Source organism: Dendronephthya gigantea, unplaced genomic scaffold (genome assembly GCF_004324835.1).
Source record: "Dendronephthya gigantea isolate DGI-Jeju-01 unplaced genomic scaffold, DenGig_1.0 000106F, whole genome shotgun sequence".
Taxonomy (NCBI): Eukaryota; Metazoa; Cnidaria; class Anthozoa; order Malacalcyonacea; family Nephtheidae; genus Dendronephthya; species Dendronephthya gigantea.
In genome coordinates, this window is record NW_021163116.1 from 447,292 (window position 1) to 460,480 (window position 13,189).

The 13,189-nt window shown below is 37.8% G+C and overlaps 1 protein-coding gene across 1 annotated transcript; it reads right to left on the bottom strand.

The window, feature by feature from the left end:
• Positions 1 to 8,808: 8,808 nt before the first annotated feature.
• On the bottom strand, positions 8,809 to 10,222 carry LOC114534779. The gene is made up of 3 exons (XM_028556250.1): positions 10,032 to 10,222; positions 9,240 to 9,917; positions 8,809 to 8,969 (listed from the first exon to the last, which is right to left on the bottom strand). Exons 1-3 carry the CDS (start codon positions 10,204 to 10,206, stop codon positions 8,809 to 8,811), a joined length of 1,014 nt encoding a protein of 337 aa, XP_028412051.1. The 5' UTR covers positions 10,207 to 10,222.
• Between the last annotated feature and the right edge of the window lie 2,967 nt (positions 10,223 to 13,189).

The window sequence follows — 13,189 nt, forward strand, 5'->3', positions numbered from 1 at the left end:
CCATTTAATCTTTAGGTTTGATGATTTAATGTTTATGTTTGATGATTTAATCTTTGTATTTGGGTCGTAAGAGCAAAACGTGAAATCCGTCTCATGGTTTTGAACAACGGCATATGCCACTGCGAAAGTTGGAAACAAACGAGGTACGTTTTTACATTGATTTCTTACATCTGCATTGCGATGGCGACGTTGTTCATCTTGCAAAACATTGCTTCTCTGCCCTGACTCAACCTCCTTGCGTCGCCTTTGCATTGTCAAGAAATGCGCCTTCATTGCTCCTAGAAAATGGTATCCGACTGATTCAATCTTGCAAGTTCGTCCGAAAAAGGGCAACGTTCTCGGGAAAAGTGGGATTCATGCAATTGTCTCACCTAAGAGAAGATTGGTGAGGTACGTTTTTCGTTTATGGTACCAGAGTAAGAGGAATATAAACTCAACTATTTCAGCATATATATAATCAATCACCTAATCATATATTTATCATTTATAGACCTGGAGCGAGGGGAATTCAATGAAATATTACCCCGAAGGGAAAATATATCCCGAGGGCTTCTCTTCCATATGAATGCAAATTCTCGATTTTTCCAGGTAAGCCGGTATAAAAATGCTGCAATACCCCGCCGCAGCTTGTTTTATGCTGTGGGTCAAAATCAAAGGTAAGCTTTAGGAAATTTTCAAAATTTCCTACTTCCGAACAACCCGTGTACCGGCGGTAGCAGTGGGGTCTATGGTTGAAGCAAGAACAAATTGAAACAGAGGCTAGGCTTCATCGGATTCAATTTTTATTTTTCAAGGTAACAAGCCCTTAAAATCGTTAGCTATCTCTAAGATTTGATATGAAAATTAATAATGTTAGTCCTATCACGTGTTGTATCAATCAAAATAATTTGTGACTACACCCCAAGTTAAGCTTAACACATGCGCCAGACTGATTCGTCATCTTCGTTGCCATGTTTTTGTGTTCAAAAAATATTTAATGGCTTGGAAATTGACTCTTGTATTCTATATTTTATCCCATGAATTAATGGTCTTAACATACTCCTTTTGTGTATGAATATTAATGTTAAAGTAAGTATGTATTAAAATGTATTCAAACCGCATGATTTTGTGTTTTGCCTAAGTTACAATATACATTCAGAGGATATTCTTCATTAAATTTTTACAGCTAAAACCAGAAACAAAATGTAATTGAACTCTCTTTTCTAATGGTATAGAAAACTCTACAAACATTCGAATCACCTCAAATATATTTTCATGCATGGATGCTGAGACCAACAACATGCATTGTTTACCCTGTCAATACTTGTTTGCATTTTGTCTTCTAGGGCTGAAAGTAAAAGTTACTTTTCAAATAAACTGCTTGTATAAAATACAATATGCCCCATCTTTACTAGCTATAATGCTCAATATGCACACCGGTTCCTATTTAGGCATGCATAAACAATTTATAGTGATGCAGTATGCCAGATGAGTATACAGGTTATTGAACACAGTTAACACGCAGCTCTCGGAACGACTTACTTGATTGGTTGATATTGATTAACACATCGACAAGGTCGAATTGCCTACGGCTTATTTGATTGGCCTTTTCTATTGGTGTGTCATCAGTTTCCTGTTTGTCGCCTTGCTTTTGATCTGATTTGATCTTGTTGAGACTGTATTATAAAAATTATAAAATATTGTAAAAGTTATTTGTTTTGTCATGTAAGTTCTTTTTTAAATGTCTTGGACAAGTCGAGGGAATGGCGCATGTTCTAGACGTGGAGAACAATACTCAAATCGCTGGAAACCTGCCTTTTGTCCAAAATGTAATTACAAATTAGACGGAAAAGTCACTACCAGTGGTAGCAAAGCAAAGAGAGCTTGTTTAAATCAACCTTTGTCCGTGCTCATTTACGATAAAGGGAATGAAAGGCTGTTTTTGGTTAAAACAAGCACTAGAGATGACAGATGCTTCGTCATTAAAGATAGAAATAATTTTTTCTCTTCTCACAAAGTATGCAAAGATTGTAGAACAAATTCGTCGCTTCAAACTTGGCACAAAGGTTTGTTTGCGCTCATACACAGATGTGCGAAGAGGCAGTCTCTGTTGTCTCATCATATGCTTTATCTGAGGAAAAAATTTCGCAGTACAAGGGCTGCGATTCGGCGAAAACAAACATGCAGGATGTTCTTCGTACGTGTTCACCTACATCCCCATTGCTGACAAAGTGTCAGATACAAGTTTCGTGGTTTTGGGTCTCCCTTCTACAAATAATTACCTTGGGTATGTTCATGTAAAAAATGTTAAGGGAAAACCTGTGTGCACATCCAAAGACGCTGCTTGTAATAGCATCCTCGCAAAAGGGAAGTACCAAAAGACAAAAAACGTTTGTGTTCATATTCACATACTTTTTTGTTCTGGAGCTTTGAAAAGTCTTGATGAGAATGTTCATTCACCCATGATCTCTGACACAATGCCCTCAACTTCCGTGGGGAAAGAAATGCCAATTGACTTCAATGAAAGTCAAAGACAGAATTCAGTGGAGCTATGTGCCAGGAATAAAATTCCTTATGAAATATCCCCATCTCTTTTGAGAGAAATTGATGAAAGGAATGGTGGTTCAAACATGCACTGGCCTGATGAATTTGTACCTATGCAGCAAAATTGTGGCTTATGTGGTGCTCCTCTTGGTAAACCCATTAAACATCCAGGAAGTGATGGAAGTGCCATCTGACCAAAACAAAAAATAACTATTTTGCAAACTGCACGTGGAGAGTGGTCGGGTGATGAAGATCTTGGTTCTGGTGAATTAAAAGTCTTGTATGAAGAATACAAATCGAGATGCGCATTCGTACGAACACTAGGCACACAAAAGAGTAGGTTTGCTCAGCTCAATTCTGCCTTGGAAAAAGACCTTACTTTCCTGGTTAAAGGTGATGAAACAGCAAAAAAAGACTATGAACAGGCACTTCAAGTTCCGGGTAAAAGTGAAGTTAATGGAATTGGCTTGGGATTCAGCCGGGTTTACACAACTTGTAAAGCAAGCAAATGAGTTCAAGAATGAAGTTTCCTTGAGTCTAAAATACTTAGAGAAAGAAGACAATTCAAACGTCAAGAAGGTTTTACCCCCACTTAATCTGAAAACTACTTACGTATCTTCACGGGTTGTTTACAAAAAGAAGAAATCCAGCCAGTCATCTTCTCATATTTATGATTTCGGATGAGCTAAGAAATCGTAAGCCATATGCTGTGCCTGTACGATTCCTACCTTTTTTCACTAAAGCATTTATTTATTCAGCTGTCACTTTAATAAAATCCAATGTCATTACTTGGAAGCTGGGGATTGTCCAGGAAATCAGAGTCGTTTCAATTTTTGTAATAGTTAGCTCTAACACTGAATCCTGACATGACCTCCGAGCACTATGACGTGCAAAAGCAGACAAAATTACTTTTCCCAAATATATACATGACTCGATATTAAATATAAAGCAACAATACAAATATAGTACGAATTCCCTGGCATATATAACCTGTTGTCAAATATGTAAAACCATTTTCAAATATAAAACAAATTCATTTAGATAAAAAATATGTTACCAAATATTTAAATTTCACCTCATATATATTAAATCCGTAGTATAACTGTATAATTTTAAAAATCACACACAAATATAAGGGTGGTTACACAGCGGTTTTTACAACCAAATTATATGAAGTATTGCTATGGCTATGTACAATTACTATACTTCATATAATTTGGTTGAACGGGCGCTGTCACCCGCTGTGCTTTTGGTTTCCCGCCTTCTCGTCCGAATATGGTTGACAAGAATATGCAAATTTTAGCAAATTTAATAAAAGCAGTTAACAATGTTGCCGATCGTGGCACATCACAAGAATCAAATAGCGACGGGAATGATTCAGTTAGTGTTGAAGAAACGATAAAGCGGTTATTTCCCTCAACAGTTGGTTGTCAAGGCGCGAAAGCCGCAGAAGGGAGCGTCTTGGAACAAAAAAGGAATGTAAATCCAGATAGACACAGTGTGACCAGTATTGTGCGCTTCCATCCAAGTGCAGAGTATAAACCGAAAACTGGAAAACGGGCAAAATCATCATCATCGAAAGCCCCAAAAAAACAGCGGACAAAAACTGCTGAAACGGAAAGAACATCAGTGAAGGATGTTATTTTACTGCCAGGGCCAAAGGTGAGTTGTGTTCCAAAGGGCGTTACCCGTGAAAAACTTTACGTCCGTGGATTTACGACAACATTTGAACTGTCTTCATCTATGACCGAAGGTGAGATACGATATCTCTTAGACGAAAAATTAAAAGACAAACTTTGTAATATTGTGGGATCGAAGTTTACTTTCCTCCGGGCAGTTAGCAACAAAATAATTGTCCCCAGCTTGTCAAAAATGGAAAGCTTTGACGGCCGGATGTTAAAGCATTTTGCTGGACAAGGCCCGATTTACATCCGAGCTCTTGCGGATATAACTTCCGAACTTATCCAAGGCCAATGGAGAAGGTTTGAAGACAGCAGTGGCAGTGGAGATGAGAGTGATGACAATCCAAGAATGAAATCAACTGCGCATGAGCAATGCTCTGGACCATTGCACCTTCCACGCCCAGACATTTCTATTAAAAGACTAACATCAGAGCCGTCAACCTCAACTTCAAATGGACCTACCTGCTCTAGAAATCTTATTGCATGTCCCACTTGCAATAATGCTTTCCTGCTGCTGAAATAGAATTCTATGCAGATGCTTGTGCAGAAGAGAAATATGGAAGTGTTGATGAAAATCAGTACAATAAGCTGTTGGAATCATTTAATGATGTTGATGAAATCAGGGATATTAGCCATGTGGAAATACCAACTATCAATGTTGATGATGACAGTAAAAAACTTAATGGTGATATTTTTATGCCTGATAATCACAAAGAAAAAATAAAGGATGCAGTTTACAGGTTAAATAAACTTGTACTTGACAAACAGAACAAATATTAGAAGAAAAACAATTTTTGATGATTATGTAAATGCATGTGCAACACAACGTACGAATTAGCTATGGCTGCCTTGGCAACATGCACTCATTCATAAACAAGCACAACAGGAAAATACTAAGTAAACACACAAACACAAACACAGACGACGCAAACAACTCACGACAATGCAACTGTAGACGTCCAGAAAAATGCCCAGCTCAAGGTAAATGCCTCGCATCAAACGTTGTGTATCAAGCCGAAGTGTCCACGTGCAACAACGATCCACCAGCGAGGTACATCGGAGTCACTGCGGACGATTTTAAAACGCGCTACCGAAACCACGCAAAATCTTTCGCGAACAAGAAATACGCGAAGGAGACGGAGCTGTCAACATACATATGGAAGCTGAAGGAAGCTAAGAAAGCATTCTCTATAGCATGGTCCCTCCTGAAAACCGTCCCAGCCTACAAAGCCGGCTCAAGAAGATGTAACCTCTGCCTTGAAGAGAAGCTATACATTATGAAATGCAAAACTAAATCTCTGCTGAACAAACGCTCTGAACTTTTAACTCGATGTAGACACGTAACCCGATACCTTATATCACGATGTAAATATAGAGAATAGCAACTAGACCTGTCATTAGCCTGACAATCGCTTTATAGCGTGAAACTCAGAGTAGCTAAGCTAGTCTTTCAATAAATAAATATATTTTCGCTCTGCCGGTAATGGTATTGAGCGCTCTTCAACCATTGTCAAGTTCTGTGAACTCTTTGTTACAGTCAATTCTTTGGATATATATATATATATATATATATGCACATAAGAAGCAGTTACAAGGATACGGCCCACAATAGTCTGCAGCTTTTTGTCTGGATCTTCACTCCATGGTTGAAGCGGTTGCATGCATAACATGGTTGGGTTAAAAATGGTTTGATGCATGAATACTGCCACAGCTTTCCCAAAGAGACATTTATAATCATTCGAAGCACCCTTCTTCCTTAGTTCATTAAAGAGGATGCCAGTCTTCACAAATGAAAATACTTTATTAATACCAACTCCACAAATGTTTTTTAGGTAATCACAGCCTGCTGCCACACACCCATCCACAAACTGAGCCATTGTCACTTTTAACCTATCAAGGATGTTGCCTAAGTTAAAAACCTCTCCATCGCCATTTACTCTAAGTTTTACAAGAACCTGGAAAATAAATATATAAATGATTCAAACAAAAATGAAAAAAATGATGACATTAAAATCACTGAGTTGAACTTGTAAAGTTAGTCTGCTTTATAAACAGGCATTTGCCATTTAATGAACAATAATAAGTCAATGTTGTGGCAAAAATATTTGTCTATAAGTATGTGTCAGGAAAATGGTAGTGTGACATGTTAGAATCCCAGGTTATACAAACTTCTGTGCAACCATATACCAGTAGATCGGAATCTTCAGTTATTGCAAAATCTGCATAACCTTCCTTTACTAAAAATGCAATTTGAGCATCTGACTCATATGGAGAAACAATGTATGTAACTCCTTCACTGAGGTATATCTGAAAACAAAATGCATGTGGTAAATTTATGGAAAGTTGTATAATATATATTTCTACACAACTACAAGCATCAAGAAATTTCAGATTGTCTTGTAGTTCAATTTACATGTAAAAAATGATAAGTTAAGTCAGCCTATAGTTTGGAAAGAGTATCCAAAACTATGTAGAAAAAACATTTTAGGTTTGTAGCTTGTAAATTTAAAAGTATCAATGAAACTGAGGAACATTACTGTATTAATAATAAGTGCCTGCTCACTCATTATTTTCCCATACAATTTAATATAACAATTTTAGGTTGCTGAATTTCAATCAAAATACTGCCAAATTTTATCTTTTAACCCTACTGACTTGAAATTTTGTTGAACCACAAGCTTAAACCAAAAATTTACTGTGCATATGGGCTGAGAAACAAGTTTATTGCTGCATGCGGGTGACAAAATACTAGTACGATGTAAACAACGATTTTTTTATACTACTGACTATTAGAGTTGGACATTTAATGGTATTTAACAAAGTAAACTACAGACCTTCTTACACTCGACCACATCATCGTAATTCATCTCTACACTTCAGCTTAGCGCCTTGTTTCTTTCCTCGTCTATTGTTTTTGCACTGGCTTTCATCAACTGTCCATGTCTCTGCCTATAGAGTACAAAAATCAAAACTCAACATTTACGATTCTATTACAGGGTAAACATGCTGTATAAATTATGTTTAGTTTGTTTATCACCAGGTTTATCACCTTTGTCTTCGGATGTTTTCCTTTTCTTTGGCTTGAAGTGGCTTTCCATCGAAAACTACAATAGGCGTAATCTTAGAAGAGATGAGTAGCTGTAGGTAGCTTTTAAATGTGTAGGAAAACCTAGATTAAAAGTGTATATATCAGTCTCGAAGACAAAGAGAAGACAAACACATTCAATAATGACAATTTTTGGGCTTTTTTACCTTTCTCGCCCTCCTGTCTGAGACACCGACGATGGTAAACCTTTGTGAATCTAGCAAGAGCCATCTACTGCAGCCTGTTTGCTCGTAAAAGTCGCTGCCCTAACGTTGACCTCCTTTGAATAGGTCTTCAAATAGGGGAAAAGACAATTGATCCCCATTAAATATTTATAAATTTGACTTGATTTGGATTTAATATAAAAATATCAAAGAAGACTGCCCTGCAGATATACACTCGACCAGCGTCATATGCAAATGAATGCAAAATTAAACAACACTTGGAAAATAACCAGCATGCTTTGCGGTCGTATAGCGCACACCACCTGAGCATTTATACATTTCTTATAAAATGTACATTATTTGTCCAGATGTGACACATGGAAATGGTAGTGATGATCCCACAAACAGAAATCCCAAAGTAGAAAATCTTGAACAGTATCTATCTAAAATCACATCTCACATGGTTGAAAAATGTGTGTATACCAGGGCTAATGAGTCTCCTAAAATTGACATGGAAGAGATTCCACCCATCATTGCTCCTGCTATGAGAGGGGAGACAGTATATAACACAGAGACAAGCAAAGCATATTTTTGAAAAAGAACCAAGGTACTGAATGAAGGTATGGGAATGTATTGAGCCAGCACCATCTTGATGCTACAATCCTGGAAAAAAATTAGTAGACTTTTTCAATTTCTTCATGTCTCCCCCTTACACAATGTTGCTATTTATGCATTGTGAAGAAACTCTCCTCGATTGCTTTATATTCCGATTTAATAACAACGATGTAGAAACCATACTACATGGAATAATAGTAACAACTGTAAGAGCGGCTAAGCATGACATACAATGTAAACAAAAGATAGATACTTAGGGACTGGTCATAATTTAGCAGGGGGGGTGGGGAGGTGGAAATAGTGGGGGGGTCACATATTTTTTAGCCAGAAAAAAGGGGGGTTCATAAAATGTTAGACAGTTATAAGGGGGGGGGTTGCTTATTTCTGGTTGTAATTATTTCTTTTATACATGCTTAGACTTTGAGTTGCACTGCATAAGCTTTGCTTAGAACATTAAACAAAATTAGTTATAGAATTTAAAATGAAAAGTTATATAAGTCACTGTGTTAAAATATTTATATTTTAAATAGCAGGGTCTTTCACTAGAAATAACTAACATATTATGTTTAAAACCAAATTTTAACGACTATATATTACATATATATGTATATATATGTATATATATGTATATATATGTATATATGTATATATATATATATATATATAACTCTATAAACTCTATGAGTATTTCACAAAATCCAACGCAACAACTTGACTGTTTCATATATTAAATATCATTTTAGTTTTCCTCAAAGCCATCAATATCTTCACTGTCACCATCACTATCATCTGTTGACACATCCTCACTATTTCTTCTGTTTATACTGTCACTAAAGCTCTCTGTTCCCTGATCTTCGTCATCAAGACAAAAAGAGAGGTGTTCCTTGATGGTCTCTTTTGCTGCATGTGTTAACACATGTTGTTGAAAGGCAAAAGCAATATATGGCTTTTTGTGTTTTGAAAGCCCTGTTATTGCTTCAAGGTTCAAATCATCTGGATGAATAGGATCTTCAGCAGACAATTCATGTCGAGGAGCAATCATTTGCAGTACAGCTTTGTAATTGAATTCCATTCTTGATTCTTTTGTTTTTTTTGCCTTTCTCCTGTTTTCTTTCTGTTTTCTTTTTTTCGACCTTGGTTTTGAAAGGGTAGATGTAAATAAGCGTTTACATTTTTCTTGTAGAGATTCAAGTTTTCCTTCAATACTTCCAGCTTGGGTTCTGAGATGATAGACTTGGCCGATATACTTCTCAAATTCCTTGTGAGAACAATCTTCACCACTCTTCAATTTTCCAGACACAGTAAAGAGTTTCCCATCTTTCTCTTTGATTTCATGAAGCACCTGTTCTAATTGATTTGTAATTTTCTGGACTCTCTCGATGTTCTGCCTGATTCTAATACTGTCACTTGGTATGACAGTATAATCTTCTTCAAGTAGGGTTCCTGCTGCAGCAGGGTTTTTAGTGTTCAATACCGAATCAATATTTTTGCCAAGATTATCAATTCTCTGTTTCACCTGATACATTTGCCTTCCAGTGGAGTGAAACTGAATGCAAAAATCTTTGGCATTTCTGCAGTGCTTAAATTTTGAATTGTAGAAATCTGGTAATAAGGAGTTCATAAAACAAGCTCGTTCAGTTGTGGCATTGGGTACATAGCCCAATGCTGGCACTTTCCATTGCGGAGGTGACAAATACGGCTTCAATGGGTTCAAGGAACGCTGCGACTCCTTTTCAGAGTTGCTCGTACTTGGAATAGTATCTTCAACGTTAGATGTAGTACCAGCACGCTGATTAAAATATTCTTGTTTTCTTCGAAAAAAGCGACGAACTTCAAACTCTGTTAAACCTATAAAAGAACAACAAAAATATAATTAATTGCCTGTCAGTTGTGCCAGTAACACAGAGTAATGTTCACAAATCAGAATTGACATATATTATATAAACCATATCTTAGTCTTACCAAATTTGTACATATCTCCCTCTTGGACATCTTTAAGATGATCGACCTTTGTCAAGCCGGACGTTTCAAAAACATCTTTGTATTTTTCCAGGTCCGCATATTGTAAAAATACTATGATATCTTTATTTGCATATGCATATTTGTCGTTCGAAATCTCATCCGTTCGTTCCGCCATCTTGATTATTGAAGTGGCACAAGTCTAGTACTTCATGTTTCATTGATAGAATGGTTCGGGGGGTCCGCTGACCAAAAGTTCCAAAGACACATGTGATCATGAAATGAGATTAAAATCTGGAGAGTATAAAATGAGAATGTAATCTGGAGAGTAAAATGTCAAACCAAAACACCAAGAAAATGAACTTTGCCGAGAAGAGAAGCAACAATAGATTTGAAAGCACACTATCGACTAAAGTAAGAAAATCGCTCCAAACTTGCAGTGTAAATGAGAACTTGGAGAAACTCGAAGGCCTTCTCATCTTTCACAAGAAATGTCCTGGTAAAAGTCGAGCACTGGAAGGATTATTGTACATACTCCGACAATTGCTGGCAAAATGTGATAGGGATAAAACGTACGGTTACCTGCCATATGAGGATGCATATGGTATATATTGTGATTTTGTTCAGCGACAAGTAGAGGACAAAGAGTTTAGGGATCATCTTTTGCACAACGAGCACGGCCTTTGCGTCTATGTGACAACTTTGTTTGGCAAACGTTTCATTATTTTACAGAATGACACTGTGGACTTGAGTAATTTTCTCTGTGAACTTGAGCGTCTTGAATCTGATGATAAAGAAAGTTTCTCACGATTTGATTTAAACGCTGATACTCTCAAACGTGTTTTGCAGTCAATGGACACCGAGTATGACAAGACGGTTCTGAAGGCTGTGATATTTGCAACATCATCACGCAGGAAAGTTTATGAACTAGGAATAAAGCCTGAGAATGCTGTGCATTTTCTGGCGAAAACTGTCTATGCCTCCAAGGAGTGTGAAGATGCAGTTATAGCAGCAGAGAAAACAATCAGAGAGATGGATAAAGAAAGGCTCGAACAGTTGAATGAAAAAATTGAAGCTATTGAAAAAAAGCTGAACAAGAAAGAAAGCCTGATGTCAGAAGGGAGAAGAGCAGATCTCCTTGCAGACAAAGAAAGTTTAGAAGAAAGAAGTAAGCATATTCAGGAAGATATGTTGCAAGTTGATAGCAAAAGCAAACAGCGATTTCAACAACGAAAACGACGAATTGCACTAGCATCAGTGAAAGAAAGGAGAGTGAAGCGACGCAAGCTTGGTGCGGGTGCTAGCAAGTCTTTGGACACCGAAGATGAAGAATTCATAGCAAAATGCATTGAGGAAACAAGCAGTGCTCATGGAAGACGACACGATACGGTATTGTACGCAGGTCATCGAGTGAAAAAGTCTCATTTCCTATCGCTAGCGAATCACAACCTGTTCCGTAGAGGAAAGAGATTAATCAAATCGGCAACAACCGTGTTAAACCGCGCTAGACCAAAGTGTGTAAGATCAAGAGCTGCCAAATTACACTGTGGCAAATCGCTGTTTTGTTCACGAAAGCCCCCCAAAACAGAATTGCATTCAACCATATCAACGCACCACCAGCGTGCTCACATCCGAAATGTGAAACATGATATGTTCAAGCCAAGAAATAAAAACCAAAGTTTAATTATCAGTTTTGATGATAAAGCTTATCTAAGACCCGGCACTGATGTGGGAGTTCGAGATGTGAAGAAGGGTGTAATATTTGATGTTGCTGACCAACAAAAACAGAAACAGTTGCCACAACACGACTTCAGCGAGCCGAGAGTTCACCAGACACCTTCCTCGTTCAGATTTATCAGAGGAAATGTTGAAAAAATTGGAGAAGAGCAAAGATTTGTACATACTGAAGACCAAACTGTTGTGACTATCCGTCCAAAATACTTTATTGGCAGCTCTGGAAGTGTTTGGGCCTCCGATCTGCTTAAAATTAAATGGGAAATCCCTCAGCTGTTTGAACAAGCAGTCCAGACAAATGTCGAACATACATATGCCCTTCCAGTCCGGAAACTTTGTCGACGTGTCCATGACATTCTATTTTATTTTAGAGATTGCACACTCAAAAGTGATGTATTGTGCATGTCAAATGAGCCGGACTGTCCGTTCCGACAGTATGAAGAGGAAAAATTGATCTGGCTTCAGACACAACTTTCGAGCGCAGAGAGTGTTTGGAATGAAGATACCACAAGTCTTTCATGCACTGAAGACATTTCCAAAGGCAATCAGCTTCTTGAACAAGTACAGAGCATCAAGGAAACTAGTGAAGAAATCTCAGCAACCTCTACTGATCCAGTTGAATTCTGGTCACAAATCGAATCAATTCTTGAACTAAGTGACAAGACACTACAGTTCATAAATCAACTTCATTTGCCACCTCTGTATAACTACATTCTGGAAGCCACAGATGCCGGTCCTGGGGTCGGCGTTTCCAATGTAGAAGTTAAATACAGAGACATTGAGATGGCTCGTATAAATGGGTGGACTCACCTCAACAGGGTTCACCGTGCTCCGCATGATTCTGGGCAAAACGAAGCCGAACGGTCTAATGCCGCAGTAGGTGAGGCATTGGTCACAGGTCAAGCGATCAAATGGAATTATTTTCAGGCAACAGATGGCTTAAGTAACGAGCAGGTCGACTTATTGTCGGTTGCTGAAGTAAAGAAGCTAGAAGAGCAAGCTGTTGAGCGCAATGCATGGAGAATTTCACATGATATTGCGACAAGGATTGATGGTGAACCAGGCCCAGCAGGAGACTGTATGAAGGCCTTAGTTACCAGCAATGTAGCTAACCAGTTTTTCTTCAACACTAAATACCTCCACGCATATTCATCGGCAAACTCAGCAAATTTGAAAAGCCAAGTTCCTGGCCACAACTACTTTTCGAAGCTCGATGATGTCAATATCACTTCTATGTCTAGTGGAGAAATGTACCAAGAGTATCGAGCAGATGAATCTTTGGTGTGCACTCCTAGGCCATTTCCTGACGTTAGCAAATTGCCAGAGCTTCATTACTTGCTTCCAGATAAAACACCATTAGTAAACAGTGAGGGCATGGAACGAGAGCCAGATGATTACCATCCCAGAGCCCAGCTGAAGAAACTGCA

Coding starts and splice junctions, on each gene's coding strand:
- LOC114534779 (XM_028556250.1), bottom strand. CDS start 10,206: ATGGCGGAACGAACGGATGAGATTTCGAACGACAAATATGCATATGCA. Junction 9,918..10,031: donor GGGAGATATGTACAAATTTG/GTAAGACTAAGA, acceptor GTTCTTTTATAG/GTTTAACAGAGTTTGAAGTT. Junction 8,970..9,239: donor TGAATCTCTACAAGAAAAAT/GTAAACGCTTAT, acceptor TAACACATGCAG/CAAAAGAGACCATCAAGGAA.